This window comes from Hemitrygon akajei, chromosome 6, assembly GCF_048418815.1.
Source record: "Hemitrygon akajei chromosome 6, sHemAka1.3, whole genome shotgun sequence".
NCBI lineage: Eukaryota > Metazoa > Chordata > Chondrichthyes > Myliobatiformes > Dasyatidae > Hemitrygon > Hemitrygon akajei.
The window spans coordinates 116,796,524-116,814,190 of NC_133129.1; the positions used below are offsets into that span (position 1 = coordinate 116,796,524).

General features: G+C 42.8%; 1 protein-coding gene across 6 annotated transcripts in view; it reads right to left on the reverse strand.

The window, feature by feature from the left end:
* The window catches only part of celf1 (cugbp, Elav-like family member 1), a 77,851-nt gene that overhangs the window by 21,478 nt on the left and 38,706 nt on the right, over window positions 1-17,667 (reverse strand). For 3 of the 6 annotated variants that reach the window (XM_073049101.1, XM_073049100.1, XM_073049105.1), the window contains 8 exons: window positions 12,698-12,885; window positions 11,265-11,347; window positions 6,025-6,073; window positions 5,771-5,905; window positions 4,571-4,650; window positions 3,862-4,023; window positions 2,735-2,810; window positions 1,346-1,474 (listed from right to left, as the gene is read on the reverse strand). In XM_073049101.1, the coding sequence (XP_072905202.1) occupies window positions 1,346-1,474; window positions 2,735-2,810; window positions 3,862-4,023; window positions 4,571-4,650; window positions 5,771-5,905; window positions 6,025-6,073; window positions 11,265-11,347; window positions 12,698-12,885 (902 nt within the window). The remainder of the gene's footprint in view (window positions 1-1,345; window positions 1,475-2,734; window positions 2,811-3,861; window positions 4,024-4,570; window positions 4,651-5,770; window positions 5,906-6,024; window positions 6,074-11,264; window positions 11,348-12,697; window positions 12,886-17,667) is intronic. The other 3 variants (XM_073049102.1, XM_073049104.1, XM_073049103.1) reach the window with 3 other exon arrangements.

Here is a 17,667-nt window from a genome sequence, read left to right on the forward strand (position 1 = left end):
GATTCTTCTGCATCCTCCCCGTAAACCTTACTAATCAAGACCCCATCAACCATTGCTTTAAATATACCCAATGAATTGGCCTCTACAGTTGTCTGTGGCAATGAGTTCTATAGATTCACCATCCTCTGGCTGAAGAAACTGCTCATCTGTTTTAAAGGTGCATCCTTCTATTCTGAGTGCTTCACTTCTGGAAGGGAAGACACATGCAATTGAAAGCCTGCTTCCTGCAGTGGACAACTTTCCATTTCCAATGAGGCAGAGGCAAGAGCTGATCTAAAGTGCCTCAGTCACTCCCACCAGAGCTCCACCCAGATTTCTGCCCTTCAGCAAGTCTGAACGAGCTATTACTATGAAGGAGTCAATCAGCTGGGGCAGCACAGCGCTAAGGGGAGCTGTACAACTGGGGCCATAGCCCATTGTATGCCCAACATTAGAAAGCTATTAAGTTCGTTTGTTCAGTTCATTCTAACGTCTCTTCACTGAAAACCGAATATGGATTGATGGTCTCTGCAATGAACTCTATCACTCGTCACTGGCATAAAGACTTCTCTCAGGTTGCCAGCAGCTCAGTGGCAAGTAGATTCTATCAGAACACTGAAATATTTCCAAAATCACTGTCATTGTTTTTTAACTAGCAAATCAATCCAAATTTCATTTCCTGTTTTTATATACCCTCCACACATAATAACAGCATTAAGTTCCACAGCTCTCAGCAGTCTCACCCTAAATCACATACAAAATTATAATTATTCTTCTATGAGATTACTAACTTTATATGTCTGAGGTGACCCATGACATTTTCCTCCCAGATATATATTCTTTGAATTTATCCTCTGAACTAATGTTGCACAGGTCAGTCCTTCTCACACAAAGGTTAAATCCATGTGTTTACTGTGTAACTTTGATATTGGTTACAGCTACTCTGTGCATTTAAATCAGCTAGTTTGTTTTAACTTTCAGCCTTTTATTTTCTGATATGGCTATTTAGCAGAGTCAGGTGGGATAGGACAAAAGCTCATCATTACTGACACTGCTCCATTTTTCTGTAACCTGCTCCCCCCTCCCTGGCCAAAATCTCAGACCATCTGATCTGTTTCCTCTGATGTCCATTTGACTATAGTATTTCTGCTGGAAAAATGGGCGCTGAATTCATTTTTCTTTCGTGTGGCTGACTTAGAATGACAACTATCAAATACACATGTGGAGTAGTGCGTTACGTGACCCAGAGCAAACTCATGGTCACTGCTGCATATTTTTCAAATGGTGGTTAATGTACAGACAAACTGGTTAAAGCAAAGGTACTAAACCTAAGACTAAGTCAGTGCTGATATATTGATGGTCTTACCTGAACTGGCTAGTGCACTCAGGGGGCTGCTGCCTGTGTTCAATGCGTTGGAGCCCGCCGTAGTGCTCTGAGCTGCACTTGCAGCTGCAGCCAGAGCAGCAAGGTTCTGTAACTGCATAGCACTGAGACCTGAATAGGAAGGACAAACTGCAATCACACAAAAATGGGCTAAATACGCACACAGTGTGTAGCAGATAGTGGACCCTTAAGGAATTCCCAACAATAGGATTCTCAGTCGCATAACGTTCCCACCACAAGATAGCACATGGCAGGATTGTGCAATAAAACCACACAGAAATATGTAATGGAGAGACAATCGCTTCCAGTTGACAGGAGGGAGTGGTTAGCTACTTGGCACCCCTAATCAACCATAAGACATTGAAGCAGAATTAGGCCATTTGACCCAAATCTGCTCCATTTAATTGTGGCTGATTTATTATTGCCTCTCAGCCCCATTCTCCTAATAAGCCTTTAAAACACTTACTAATCAAGAACCTATCAACTTTCACTTTAAATATAGGCAGTTACTTGCTCCACAGTTGAATGTGGCAATGAATTCCAGAAATTCACAACCCTCTAGTTAAAGAAATTCTTCCTCATCTCTGCTTTAAAGAGACGTCTCTCTATTCTGCACCCAAGTCTTAAGACTCCCCCACTATTGGAAACATCCTCTCCAAATCCATTCTATCTAGTCCTTTCAATATTCAGAAGGTTTCAATGATATTCCCCCTCCTTCTTCTAAACTCAAGTATAGGCCCAGAGCCATCAAACACAAACACTCTTCATACGTTAACCCTTTCGTTCCTGGGATCATTCTCATAATCCTCCTCTGAATCCTTTCTAGTGTCAGCACATCTTTTCTTAGATAAGGGTCCAAAACTGCTCATAATACTCATTGGTCTAACCAGTGCCTCATAAAGCCTCAGCATTATTTTTGCTTTATCCAAATGAATGCTAACATTGCTTTTGCTTTCCTTATTACCAGCTCAACCTGCAAGTTAACTTTTAGGGAATCCTGTAGGAGAAGTCTCAAGTCCCTTTACACCACTGATTTCTGAATTTGCTCACCATTTATGAAATAGTCTGTGTCATTTGTTGCTTCTACCAAAGTGCATCACCATACAGTTCCTACACTGTATTCCATCTGCCACTTCTTCACCCATTCTCCTAATCGAAGTCCTTCTGTAAACTCTGTGCTTCCTCAACACTACCGCCCCTCCATCTATCTTTGTCCCATCTGCAAACCTGGCCACAAAGCCGTCAATTCCAATTGGTAGCAACGTCCTCACCCTTGTATTTGGTGGCATGTATCTGAATGGTCTGCGAGAGATTGATGCTAGCACCCTGGGTTTTCTAGAGAGTGAAAGGTGACAAAACAAGGTTACTCACCAGCTATAGGGTGCAGATTACTCAGTGTGTTGAGGTTCCCAGAGGATGCAGTCTGTTGTAGGAGCTGTAAATAAAGCTAGACATTACACCAAAACAAAAACAGAATGTGTCAGCAGTGCCTGGAGCATAGTAATGTGAGAAACATTGCAGGCGACGTGCATGGGAGTCAAAGGACAGAGGGCACAGTAGAGACACAGACTAAGGCTAATCCACTGGCACAAAAGTTTCATTGCTGACTTTGCAGTCTCCTCTCCTGGCAATTCATGAATTAACTGTAACTGTAGCCAGTTCTCTGATACATGGCACAGAAATGCCTTGTCTTCAAATGGACACAATTGTCTATCATATCATGAATATGGGTTGGTCAAGCTTTATATTAAAGACAAATAACCAAAACCCATCATCATTATGCATGCATTCTTTATAACAAACTGTTTGAAAAGATATATCAAACTTGAAGTTACAAGTTTGGCAACTACCTACATACTATCAAGTCCCTGCAAAGAGATATGAACCCTGGGGGAAAATAGCACAGAAAGTATCTTATCAAAGGGAGCAATTGGACAAGGTGTGTGTGTGTTGGGGGAGGGGAGAGAAAGAGGAACGGTTGGAATGAATGAGGTGAAGAATGAAGGCACAAGGGGAATGAGTGTGGGCTGATGGGAAAGGCAACTGGATAACACAGGGCATGAGTGAGGAAGGTAGGGAGGGAAAGAAGGTTATGTATACTGGGGGAGGCATGGAGATACAGGAAAATGTGGAAGCAACTGAATCCATGCCAGAAAGTTAGTGAAACACTCCCTGTCACTTGTTTCCATTTAGAACAGCATGAAGTGTGGGCCATGGGGAGAAAAAGTTAGGGAGGAGAACACACAAAATGCTACAAGAACTCAGCATGTCAGGCAGCAACGTTTCAGGCTTGAGACCCTTCATCATGAATAAGGGAGGGTTGGACAGTTGGCAGTTGACAGTTGGCCACTGTCATTTGAGCAGAAGCAAGGAGGCCCTGGTAGTAATTAGAGAAAGATGTGCAGATCCACCAGCTTAAGAACCAATACTGTTCAACCACAGCAATACTAAGGCCAGGCAGCAGCATTACCACTCTTCCCCAGCCCAACAATACTCACTGCCAGGTACTGGGGTCCCAGTGTGTTGAGCCCAGCCAAGCTTCCCCACATGGTGGCTGCACTGAGCTGCTGCATCTGCTGTTGGAGCTGCTGGGCAATTCTCTTCTGCTCTTTATCTTTCTGTGTGTCAGCAAATTTCACAACGATCGGTGAAGAACAGCCCTGCCAAGGAGATGGCACAGATGGGAACAAGCAGTGATACACAGAACAAGTGCAGGCGCCAAGAGTCTGATGGTGGGGAGCATCAGGTGACGGGAACATTTTCGAAGCCAGGTGAGGGCAATGTGTATGAGGAGACTGGCGGCAATGGGGCACAGTGAACGCCATACATGCACAATCAGACCTGGAGATGAACCATAGTGTGGGGTAAGTAAAGGGGCGCAGGATTACTTAGAGACGCAGCTTAAGACAAATTTCAGGAATGCATGAACTAATCAAAGGAAGGGGAGACACAAATAATGGAACAGAACAGTATACTTTTACATTTTGCCCAGTAAAAAGATTTAACTGGTTTACTAGCATCATACTAATGATACTAGCTTAAATAAGGTTAATCTCTGGACAACAGGATAGTTGGGAAGGCTGTTAAGAAGATATGTGGGTCTTTAATGAGTATAACACAAGGCTGGCATGCCAAGCTTTCAGTACAGTGGTCATAGCCAGAAAACCACACTGAGCCAACTGCCCTCACAGAATTCAGAAGGCTCACCTCCATCGTCTGTGACTGGTGCATTGTTTTGATTGCATTCTGAGCCATTGATCTTGTTGTAAATGTTATAAATGCACAACCTGTAGAAAGACAACAGATTTTCAAGGGCTTCAGTAACAGAATGGCAGCTTCAATACACACACAGGGAGGCTAGGAGCAACAGACTCAATGCCAGGCTGTAGGGTACAGTGAAACAGCTCTCTGGCTGCTCCACCAGTGACTGAGACAGAGAAGGGCACCCCCACATCCCTTCACTCTGGTCCACATACCTACATCCTCTGGGACATTGATCCTGGAGCTGCAGCTGCTAGCAATGACCTTTAATGTCCCAATTAGCTAAGTCATTCTGATCTGTAGATCAGTTGTAGGAACTAAGGCAGGCAGTCTGAATACAACAGGCAGCATAGCAACAATCACAGCCCAAAATATGGGATAAAGCAAACTCAAGGACAGGAGTGAAAATCTGCTGTGATGGGAGTCTTCAACATAAATAAAGTCATTCATTCCCTTTAAATCTCCAGCGTGCTCCTCAAGGAAACCCAGAGTACACTTGTGCCTTTAATCACCAGTTCTCATCACACATTCATGTATACACCTATCCCTGGTCTTGCATTACCTCCACCTATCCCCATCTCTAGATCGAAAATCAAAATTAGATAAAAGAACAAACAGCAGGAAGCAGAGTCAGCTGTAGTAGAAGGGTGCATTGAAAGGGGAGTTAGAGGGTGGGTGATGTGGGTGGGGTGAAGTCAGTGGCAGAATGGGGAGAGGAGAGAGAGAGAGGTGGTTGGGACAGTATAGGGGAGAAGGGTGCATTGAAAGGGGGAGGGAGGGTAGAAGAACAAGGGTGAATCCAGGGGCAGGTGAAGGGGGAGGAGGAAAGGTAAGTGGTGAGTCAGTGAATGAGGAGGAGGTAGGGAGGTTCTGCAAACAGGGGAGCCAGGGGGAGGGTAGGTGGGTAGTTGGTAGTGCATGAGGGGGGAAAAGGAGAGAGTAAATAGCTGGGGCAGGTGATGTGAGGGTAAAATGAGGGCAGGGAGAGGGGGCTGAGATGGGAGTGAGTAGGGAAGAATGGAGGACACTATGACACTGCCTGCAGCAGCAAGAGCTGAGATACATGAAGAGAATGAACCAGATTGCCTTACGTGAAGAAGGTCAGTGGGAACAATCCTGAGCAAAGCCACCGATCCCCTTACTCACCTTTACTCAGTCCATCTGGGCCCCGTAATATTCTACATTCTTCTATCTGTCCGAAAGGGGAGAACATGACACGCACATCATTCTCATTGCATTTCTTGGAAATCATCCCCACGAATAGCTTCCTGTCTTCTACTGCTGCAATCAAACACCGGTTTATTATAAACCCTTAGTAAAGGAGGGATACAGACTGTGTGCTCTTGCACTGCAATGTGCTACGGGAAGTGTTTTTGATGTTCATGCACCGGCCAACTCACCATTGTTCTTCTCACTGTCTGCTGGCTTCATCTGTATAGGATGGTGCATCTGAGGAAGAGAGGAGGCAGTGGATCAGCTCTAAGCTGGCATGCAAGTGCTCCTCAAGATACATTGCTACACAGAAACAGCACACTCATCGGCCTTCCCAGATACAAACACTGACCTGGCAACCAGCGACTGGGTTTGATTTCATGTTGAATCTCTATAGTTCCATTTTGCTCTCAACAAAAGCTGAAAACTTTAATTTCTGATTTACAGTACCTCAGCATTTTACTCGGGTGAAAACTTTTTCTGCCCCCTCACCCTGGAACATGGCCACGCAGATTTATCGCTGTATTCCCGATCTGTTAGAAAAATTACATCCATGTTGACCATGCACCCATTTCACTACATAATATCTGTGCAAGAGCAGGATTTTATAGAGCACCCACGGAACAAAGGAACAGCAAAGTGGGAAGTGGAAGGGTAAAGGGAAATAGGATTTCAGTTCGTTTTGAGCTTCCCCCTCTATACCATTGCTCATGCGTCAAAATTGTCTCATATTCACCATGAAATGCATTTGGGCAAATGTCTTTCTCCATCCCCTCCCATTCTTTCTCCCTCTTAAAATACTGAAGGAACTCAGTAGGCCAGGTAGCATCGTTGGAAAAGAGTAAAAGAGTAAACTACTCTTTTGCATAGATGCTGCTTGGCCTGCTGAGTTCCTCCAGGATTTTGTGTGTGTCGCTTGGATTTGCAGCATCTGTAGATTTTCTTCTTTGTGATTGGACTTTCTTTCTCTTGTCCCTTTTTCTCTCATCTCCAGAGCTCAATGCTTCAGGCACATCCTCTAAGCTCATCCCACCTCTTTGTCCCTCCATTCCTACATCTCCAGTACCCATAATCATCGCCTTAATTGAAGGTTATGGGGAAGCAGATGAGCAGCATTGACCAGCCACAATCACATTGAATGAAACGAACAAGGTCCTGGTGACCTACTCCTGCTCCCATTTTCTTGTGTTCCTGCCTGTATTCCCCAATGCCCATCCTTGTACAAGATTTCTTTTTCTCAGAAGGTGGAACCAGTGTCTTCACCTCCTTGAAGTCTCTTGACATTTTCCTGTCAACTCTGAATTCCAGCTCTTTCTGTATTACCAACAAACATCAGCAATATTCACACAGATAGTGAATAACTGGAGCCTAATCAGTAATTCACCTGACATTCCACTAGTCACAGCACACCAAACTGAGAAAGACCTCTTTATTCCCAAACTGTGTACTGACAGCCAATTCTCAGCACATGCCAGTACAGAATCAGGTTTACTATCACCAGCATGTCGTGAAATTTGTTAACTTAGCAGCAGCAGTTCAATGCAATATACGATAACATAGAAAGAAAAAAAAGTAAATCTATCAATATATATATACACATTGAATAGATTAAAAGTGCAAAAACAGAAATAATATATTTCTTTAAAAGTGAGGTAGTGTTCATGGGTTCAATGTCCATTGAGGAATCCTTTGGCAGAGGGGAAAATGCTGTTCCTGAATTGCTGAGTGTGTGCCTTCAGGCTCCTGTACCTCCTTCCTGACAGTAACAATGAGAAAGAGGGCATGCCCTGGGTGATGGGATCCTTAATAATGGACATTGCCTTTCTGAGGCACCATTCCTTGAAGGTGGCCTGAATACCATAGAGACTACCATCTATGTTAGAGCTGACAAATTTTATGAATTTCTGGAGCTTCTTTCTGTTCTGTGCAGAAGCCCCTCCATACCAGACAGTTCTGCAGACTGTCAGAATGCTCTCCACAGTTCATCTATAGAAACCTGAGTATTTTAGGTAATAAACCAAATCTTTTCAAACTCCTAATGAAATATAACTACTATCTTGCCTTCTTTATAACTGCATCAATATGTTGGGACCAGTTTAGATCGTGAGAGATCTTGACACCCAGGTACCTGAAGTTGCTCACTCTCACCACTTCTGATTCCTCTATGAAAATTGGTTTAATATACTCCCTGTACTCCAAACTTACTGAACAACTTTATTTATATTTATGGAATCTAACCAAAGACTTTCTGAAAGACAAAATACACTTCCACAGATACGAGAGAGATGAGGATGTAGGAATACTAATTTCCTTTTTCACCAGATTTTTGGCTCTCCAGTAGAATTGCTGGGTCTTCATTTGTGAAGACCTTCACAAAATCTGTTAAATTTCTCAACAATATCCTTATTCACCATTATTAACTCTCCTACAGTAGCTCTTAGCTGTTTTTATGTTTAGAGGTTTTATCTATTGCTCTGTTCCCCCATTGCATCAATTTCTTGGCCTTCATTTCTTAAATTCTTAAGTGCTCCCAAACTACAGGCATAGTTATGTCTGTCAACTTTATAAACCTCTATATTTGATTTAATATTAGCTTTAACTTAAACTGGCAACAATAGGTGGACTACTAGATTTTTTTGCTTCAATGAAACTTCACTTTAACTTTGAGGGGACACTAGCCTGTACCTTTTGTGAGGCATTTGTGCCTCACATATGCTGGCATCATCATGGTTTGATATAGCAATCTGAATGCAGAAGAACATAAGAAGCTGCAGTAAGCTCAATTAATCACAGGCCCACCACTGGCAGTATCTACAGGAGGCACTGCCACAATCAGCCAATATCCTTATCTCATGGGCCACCCTATTTTCTCACAGCTACCATTCATGAGGTACAGAAGCCTGAAGTCCCACACCACCAGGTTCAAGAGCAGCTACTTCCCTTCAGCCATACAGTTCCTGAGCCAACTGACTCAACCCCAAAACCTACAGTTTATCAGTACTATGACTACCTTGCACTAGAGCCTGCATTTAGAATGAGCTTTTTTCTTACTGTGTTCTTTGTAAAACTTGTGCACAATTTGTTTTTTTTAAACTGTTCCTGTGAAGCTGCTTATTAAATGTTGTGTGTGATGTTACTGCAATATGTTTCTCGTTGCATTTGTGCATATGACAATAAACTGTTTTCTCAGATAAGTCGCCTTGGCTCCAGCACTGGTTGTTGTTATCAAGCATCCCAAGTATCGCCTTGCTATAGCCTCTCTGCTAGAGGTGAAGAGGTTTACAGAATTATATGGGAGGTAACTAGCAGAAAACCTAGCCCATAGCTTCGGGGTAGAGTAAGAGGGCAGAGTGAAGGAGAGACTGACATGCAAAGATTTGGGTGGGAGAGAAAGATGGGAGGAGGTGCAGGGGTTGTCTCTGGACTGATGTGGCTTAATTTACTGCAGTATTTGCTGCTCACAACTTTATAGCTGCTTTATATCTATTTTCCAATCCTTCACTAATACTTGTCTTGCCTTCCTTTCATCTTTAAATCTCTCTCTCGTATTCACATTTCCTGCAGTATCTTCAGGTCAGACACTTCTTACAAGAATATTTAAGTAATTTTCCATATATACAGGATTCTGACTTGTTAGATATTATTTTTAAAATGAATCCTTCAGTGAAGGGTTTTATTGGGAAAATTTATACAGTTGGCCCTCCTTATCCGCGGATTCTGCATGCATGAATTCAACCAACCGTGAATCACGAAAACCTGGAAGTGCTCTTCGAGCACTTGTTGTTCAAGCATGTACACTTTTTTTTCTTGTCATTATTCCCTAAACAATGCAGTATAACAACTACCTTACAGAGCATTTACATTGTATTATGCATTATAAGTAATCTAGAGATGATTTAAAGTATATGGGAGGATGTGCATGGGTTATCGTGGATCAGGATTTTTAAAAATCGGAAGTTCTCTTACCAAGTAAGTCGGAACAGGTACATCTGGTATTATTTAGCGTCAGTTAGTCAAACGCTTGTCTTAGTATATAGTATATATTTTACCTTTCTATGCATATAAAACACAAGAAAGTATGTTTCAGCGCCAGGCTCGGAAACGGAAGTTCTTGGAACTCGGGACAGATCGCTCCCGAGTGCGTTCTCCACCATGCTGGGTTGATGTGGAGGATCAAAAACCCAAAACCCAATAATTAAACCAGTGCGTTGCTTAGTAATAATTGTAGCTTTCATTGGGGCAGAGCCTTTCTCACTTTATCCTTTAAAATTGTTCCGATCGTCGACTGACATAGCCTAACCCTTTTCCAATGACTGATGGCATTTCACCTCTTTCCGATCGCTTTATTATTTCCACTTTATTTTCAATTGTGATCGTGATTATTTTCGTGAACAGAAACACTGCGCATTTAGAACTCTGGCGCGGGGTCGTAATGTCCACTGCATTGAGACAGGTTGAATAAGGGACTTGAGTATCCGCAAATTTTAGTATCCACGAGGGGTCCCGGAACCAATCCCCCGCGGATAAAGAGGGCCGACTGTAATTTACTGTTACAACAGCACAATTACCCTTCACTTAAGATTAAGCAAGACTGAGAGAGAGGGCTTAACATGACCCTGATAACAGAAGATTGGTTGCAGATTTTGAAGTTGGTTAATTCTTCTTCGATCTGTGCCAGTCACTCTTTAATTCAATTTAAAATTGTACATCATTACTATTTGACAAAGGAGAGACTGTCTAAAATGTTTCCTAATGTTGATAGTCAGTGTGATAGATGTAAAACCGAGACAGCTACATTGACACATATGTTTTGGTCGTGTTCTGTCTTGAAACATTTTTGTAAGTCTATTTTCTCTACAATTTCTAAAGTTTTACAAATTAATTTACAACCTAATAAATTGACAGTTTTATTTGGTATAATCCCTGAAAACTTCTTTCATCATGCCTGTGCATTTGTTTAAATCATTCATTATAAAATGCAATGGACTGAACACAGATCTACAGAGCCCACCGATAAGTTTTCTAGTCACAAAAAAGATCTATCATCATCATCCCTAACTTACTGCAACTTTGCCAGATTTGAATTCAACTTGCCACTCCCCTTGGGTTTTTATTTTATTATTCAGGTAAGCCTGTCAAGTGGGACTTTGACATAAACCTTGCTGAAATTTATTACAAAATGTTCCCCTAGCAGTGTGAACAACGAAGTAGATTACTTGAACTCTAGGCACAAGGTATTCATTCCTTAACAGGCGAATATGATCCCTGGGCCTCTCCTACATTTCCTTGTGGCTTCTGACCTCATGTTAATACATGCCTCACAGCAACACCAGCAACTGTGGCATGTACTTAACCACACACCAGTTCTGTTTAAAAGGTAAAACCTCTATCCTGACTAAAGCTTGACAGCTAATATATATGTACTCACCCCGGGCAGAATCTTCATATTGTGAAGGGCATTTTGTGCTTCTAGTGCTGCTTTACGGGTATAAAACGTTACAAAGCAACAACCTGGAAAGAGATGCATAAATTAAACAGCAAAACAGGTTCATCTGTCAAATTCCAGCAACTTCTAGGCCTCCCCATCTATTTTAGCCAATAGATTATCAATTCTCAGTTATCCCACCTTTCCCATTCCTTCCCTTTTGCACCCCCCATCCAGGAGGTACTACTGAATCCCACATACAATTCAACCCATGCTCCACTGACACTTAGTACTGACATTCCATGCATCTCAGTTCTCTGCACTGGTCAGGGCCATCTAGGTGAGAGTAAGCGTTCGGCACGGACTAGAAGGGCTGAGATGACCTGTTTCCGTGCTGTAATTGTTATATGGTTATATATATCCCACCCACCCTTCCAGGAGCTGTACAGAATTATGATGGACATAGCTAGCAGTTAACTTCATCCCATCACAAAGATTTCTAAAACTTAAGGGCAAATACTTAGGGAAGGGGGTAAGAGTTGTAGAGAGGAACTAGGAAGGAGCTTTCTTCACCCAGGTGGCTGAACTCTGGAGCACAGAGTGGATGGTGCAGGCAGAGACTCACCCATTTCAGGACCTAAAGGCACATGAATTGCCAAGACATGGAAAGCTGGCAGCTGGGTTTAATGGTATTTGGTGATCAGCATGGGCTTCGTGGCCTGCTTCGGCACTATAAAACATCAGCTCCAAAGTGCTCACCAATTTCAACAGAATGTATTCCACATTCAACACTGCTGCCGCCTGTCTCTTTTCAATCCATCAGTGCCAGAAAGGGCCTTTGTTACAGAGAGAAGCTAGGCAAACTAAGACTTAATTCTTTTGAATCACAAAATTCACAAAGGCTATAAATCGGCTGGATGCATAGTCCTTTTCCTCAGGGTTGGGAATGAAGACTGAAGAATACTGGTTTAAGATGAAAGAGGAAAGATTTAATAGAAAGCTGACAGGCAACTTTTCAACAAAGAGAGTGGTCCGTATGTGGAATAATCTGCCAGGAGAAGTAGTTGAGGCAGATACATGTACACTTGGACAGATACACTGAGAGGAAAGGTTTACAGGAATATAGGTCAAACATGGGCAAATGGCACCAGTTTAGATGGGGCATTTTGGTCTGCATGGACTGGTTAGTTGCATTCTGTGTAACTCTATGACCAGATGTCAGTAGCTGCCTGCAGCTCACAAATTCTCATGGCTCCCAGAAACCAAATACCCCCTGGGGCTGGCACCTATTCAATGGAATTTGTATTGTAACCAGCTCTACAGCTTGACTTAGTTTTCTTACAATACTCAATCCAGATCGGCATTATATAACTGCTCGAAAAAGTTTTGGTGCAGTTCACTTAAAAGTAAAGTGAAGCAGAATTGACGAAGCTCACCTTTACTCTGAGGAGGGTTTTGACTTCTGTCGCGGAGTACATTAATTTCATACACAACACCGTACTGTTCAAAAAGTTCTTTTAGTTCTTTTTCAGACCAGGACCTTGGAATCTGACCCACAAACATCTTGATGGAGTCGATGTCAGGCTGGTCGGGGTGATCCAGAGACCCATTCATTTTCTTTGATCTGCAGAAAGGAAAAATAACAACAGACACTGATCCAAAGGTTTGTCGGGGTGGGGGGGGGGGGGGGAGAGTAGAGAATTGGCAGAGGCTGGTGGAAGCATGCTGGAAGACAGGCCACAGACTACAGGGGGGTAAAGGAAGGAGAGTGTGGCACAGAGCAAGATGAGGGAAAGCACCACCAGAGACAAAGCCAGTGCGAGGAAAGAGAGGGCAGCTTTTTAACCATCTTAATAATGTTATATTAATGGGAAGTCTATCTGAGGCAACTCTGAATTGTTCACACAGAAGTGATGGACAAGTCTGCTGAGCTCCTGGGTGCATTCAGTAGGGTGACCCAGTGAAATCTCCCTGGCACTCACCATCACTGCCATGCAACTAGCACAGTCATGTGACATCAGTATGAAAGGCTGCCTCCCCCACAGCTTCTCTCCAACACCTGACACCTGTCTCTGTCCAATAGGCCAGTGTTCATTAAGAAAAGGTTCTTCACTGGGGCCTTCAGCACACAAGCTAAAAAAAACTTTAAAAAAGCCGATGAATGAAAACATATCCAGAGCTAACAGAGAAAACAAAATCTGCGCAAACTTTAGATCCTCCTTTTGCATTTTCTTGTGTTTTTCCAAAGGCATAATTACAGTGTGATATTCTAACATGTTTTCAAGGATGTTGGCATACCAGGGTGGTACAGAATAAACTGTAAATACTGTGTTGAGCTTGGGGTGAACTCTGATGCCCACACTTTAATGTTACAGTGGCATAAACAATAAACTAACTTCCAGGTTGTGTTTCTTGACCAAAGACATAAAGTGAGCCCTGCTAAATTAACTAGCTCATTATTTTACAAACTAACTACACAGAAACACTGCCAGTGCTTACACCATCTGGAGAAGGAGAAGGAGAATTTCAGAGTTGTATACTTTGATAACAAATGAACTTTTGATTTCCATGATACACAGCAGGACTGAAGATGAAGTGGTACAATCAGTGCAGAGTGAAGGCATCAATGGAAGCTGGGCTTATCCTTCAGAGCAATTAGTCTGATTAGGCCATTCCTGTTACTCTCAGCACCTGAGCTGTCTGGGCATTCCTTTAAAAGGTGATTACTGCAGGGCACTGGGGAAAGAATTGTAAATTTATAGCACATGACATATAGCAGAAATACAAATGTACTAAAATAATCTGTAGCCATATGAATGCAAAAGAAAATCTCAGGCAAGATATAATGGATACATTATCGAGCAGAGGGGAATGTTGCAGAAATCAATGCTGATTACTCATACCATGTCTGGTTTGAATATGGTGTGTGGTGACTGATACACAACTCAGTGTTCATACTACAATAGTTCAGGAGTACACAAGATAAAAACCAATGGAAGAGCTTAAGGACACAAGCTTCCCTGCTAAAGAATGTTAAATAAATTGAAAGTTATTCCAATCCATCTTTGGCAGAATTTTACCTTGCTTGACCATTTATAATAATCAATGCAGCCCAGCACTGCTTGATCTCTTTTGAATGTGCTTAGATAAATGAATACACACAGAAGTAACAGAACTTTAGGAAGGCCACCGTTTTATGGCATGAACTGTATTAACCCACACAGACAAGCAGGAGGCTCCTGTACCTGAGTCTCATTCAACATGAGGTCTCCTACCAGTCAGTAGTCCAAGTGCCTTGACAATTTTTGCCATCCGGGATGTTGGAAGGAGAAGCAGTTTTCTTGTGTGAGTGCTGGCTGATTCAGCACCTGGTGGCACTGTGAGGAAGCAACTTCTCCAGTTTACAGGCAGTAAGCAAGAGCCGAGACACTGTGCCAACCCCAACCGGAACCAGTACTGATGGGCAGCACTGTTTGGATGGTCCTGCGTAAGCTGCTCCTGCTGTTTCCAACCCAGTAATCAAAGGCCCACACTTCAGAATGCAACCTCTACATATATCTGCGTACCAGCACAGATTCACTGAGATAACCCACTCAGTTTACTTCCCCACCTTCCAGGGAGAAGTGACTCAGTGCATCTCTAACCTTGACAATCCCACTCACCACGACCCAGTACACCTGTCCTCAGGATACTCTGTACAAAACATCATCCTGATTAGCCAAACCCAACAACAACCTGCCGCTTAGCAATTTCTTCTCTGCCTTCCACAAGTGGAGCTGCCAAGGTTCAGGTAAGAAGCAGTACCGTCAGCCAGTCGCAGCTCAGCTCACCTTGGATGATACGGAAGTCTGAGGTGTGCTAGACCAGGGGTAAGGAACAGGTACTCCTAACCCACCAAACATACCGTTGAACCCAGTGATAGAGCACTGGCATTCTGGAGGGAGGGACTGGCTTGAACAGAAACAAAGGGCTCATACTTTTGAATAGAGCTGCAGTCCTAAAGGGAAAATAAAGTGCATGTAAATGAATTATTTCATTTTAATTTGATATTTCTGATTATTTGAGAGCATTTTATGATGTCAGACTATCAGATGTTTTAAAACAGTTCAAAACCCCTTGAATTGCACAGACCTACACTGAGTGGACCCAGCACTCCACACAAGGACACCTCCTGGGTATAGCTGCATCTGGAAAGAAGGGATCTTGAGCATTCACAAAGGTAAGCCCAGCCTAGTATTCGAACTCCACTGAAAGCAGCTGTATTGACCAATACTCATCCCATACCTTCCAGATTAAACTGATTTTGGTCTACCTAAAGTCAATGAACACACCCTGAATCTCCCTGAAGTGCTTGTGGGCCAGTGATGTTGTGCAGATCCTTACTGACGATGTTTCCTTGCAACACTATCTGTTCTAACCAGACCACCAGTCACAAGTACATCAGGTACAATGTGGAACTTCAATTGGTATTAATCTGCTATACTTTATCCCTGGTGGGCAGAGACACAGCATATGGCCAGGTAACACTATCAGTTCAGTCAGAGGATAAATACTAAAACAGTATCACTCTCTTGACAATCACCATTGTTCCTCCCAATGTAAGCCTAATGGCTTTAACTATGATAAAGTTGGGTCTCAGGTGTTGGCATCCAGATTCGAAGCCTTGAAGATACACAGTAAAGCCAACCCAAAACCTGTTGGTGAAACACTGCAGTATAGACAGTGGACCAATCCAGACTCTCATCTCTTGAGTTCAAGCAGGTACTCAAGTTTGGCCACAATTATCGATTTAATGAGAGCTCAGACTTTCCACCATAACTGAGTTTAGTGAAGTTGAACTTGAACTCAGCTCACTTATGTGTCCCAATTTCCAAATTGTAGTTAACGTGTTTTTTTGGTCACATGTGCACGCAGAGTGGCTGTGGTTCAGGATACCACTCCCCACTCTCCTGACCCTTCAGATATGTCTAATCTCCTCCATCAGCCGAGCCTTCCCACGTAGTGTCTGACACCCTCACTTAGCACTCTTGAATCACCTAGACAGGCTTGCAGCTTCCATCACCTTTGAGTGAATCATCATGCATGTTTACGGTCATAATGGGCTGCACGACTCTTGCAGATTTCCTAACAAAATGGCACATGGTCACATTGCAGTCCTGCTCCCATTCCTTGCTCCTCAAGTCTTTCAGGTTCTCTTCAACACTTTCTAATTTCATTAGTAAATTTCCAACTCGCCCAAAAGTGCTCCCAATTACTTCAAACAAACAAGTGTATATTTCCTCATCAATGTCAAAAAATATTGGCTAACAGCAAATAATAAAGCCCTCAGTTCCTGACAACTTAGTGTTGCTACTTTATACACTTCACAGGGGCAATGTGCGACACCTCCTGGAGCCTCTGACTATTTTCGTACTCAATTATTGCCTATCCTTCAAAGTCTTCAAGCTTGAGCTTTCAAGCATACAGCACTCTTGCTAAGAATTCTTTCCTGACTGCCCTCAATCAACTCAGCATTTCCTCACCTCAGGGGACACAATTACTGCTGCTTCTACTACTGATCCTTCCACACAGCTCGCCCTTGTGGCAACTGTGATATTGCTACCATTATGTCAAGCCATTGCATCTCTAGTCACATCACTGCATCAACCCATGGCCCATCTACCCTACACCTTTACCAAACTCCCTTCCAAATGAGGCATCCTAAACACTCTTCCAACCTGACTATCCAAACTTCCCCTGGTTCTTTCAAACCCCCAGTTTTTCATTCTCATCTCTTTTTATGTTTCACATGCTAGATGACTTCTGTCTCCAAAGAAATCAAATCCCATCAGCCCAGGAGATACCTCAAGGCAAACTCATGCCAAATGCCTATTTTACTATGACTAACTTTATATTCCAGAAGGGGAAAAGTTTTGTGCCCTTTGGTTTCCAAAACGGCTGCACTGTTTTCTTGAACCCCCATAGCAACACACCTCAGCCACACTCAAACCGCAGCTGGTCCCTCTGGTTGTTTTTAGTTTCACTATCCAACTTTGTTATTGTTTTACCTTGTGCTTGTTCACCCCCCCCCCCCCAACGTAAATACAGAGGATTCCGGTTAATTGGAACACTGGGACCAGTATATTTCAGCCTAATTAAATGGCTGCCCCAGTTAGCTGAAGTTTCAGGGAAGTAGTTAAAAAGGTATAAAAAATACAAGCTACCATTTAATTGAGTAACAAGTTACATATTTAAGTGAAATACAGAACAAATTAGAACACAATCAGTAATACAACAGTGTTATAAAACTGTGTACTGGTTCCTAACAGATATCAACGGAGGAATTCATTCAGAGCTCGTCTGTGTTCGTTGACTGACAAAATCAGCGCAGACACCTAGTGCAGATACTGGACCACCCTCAAACAGT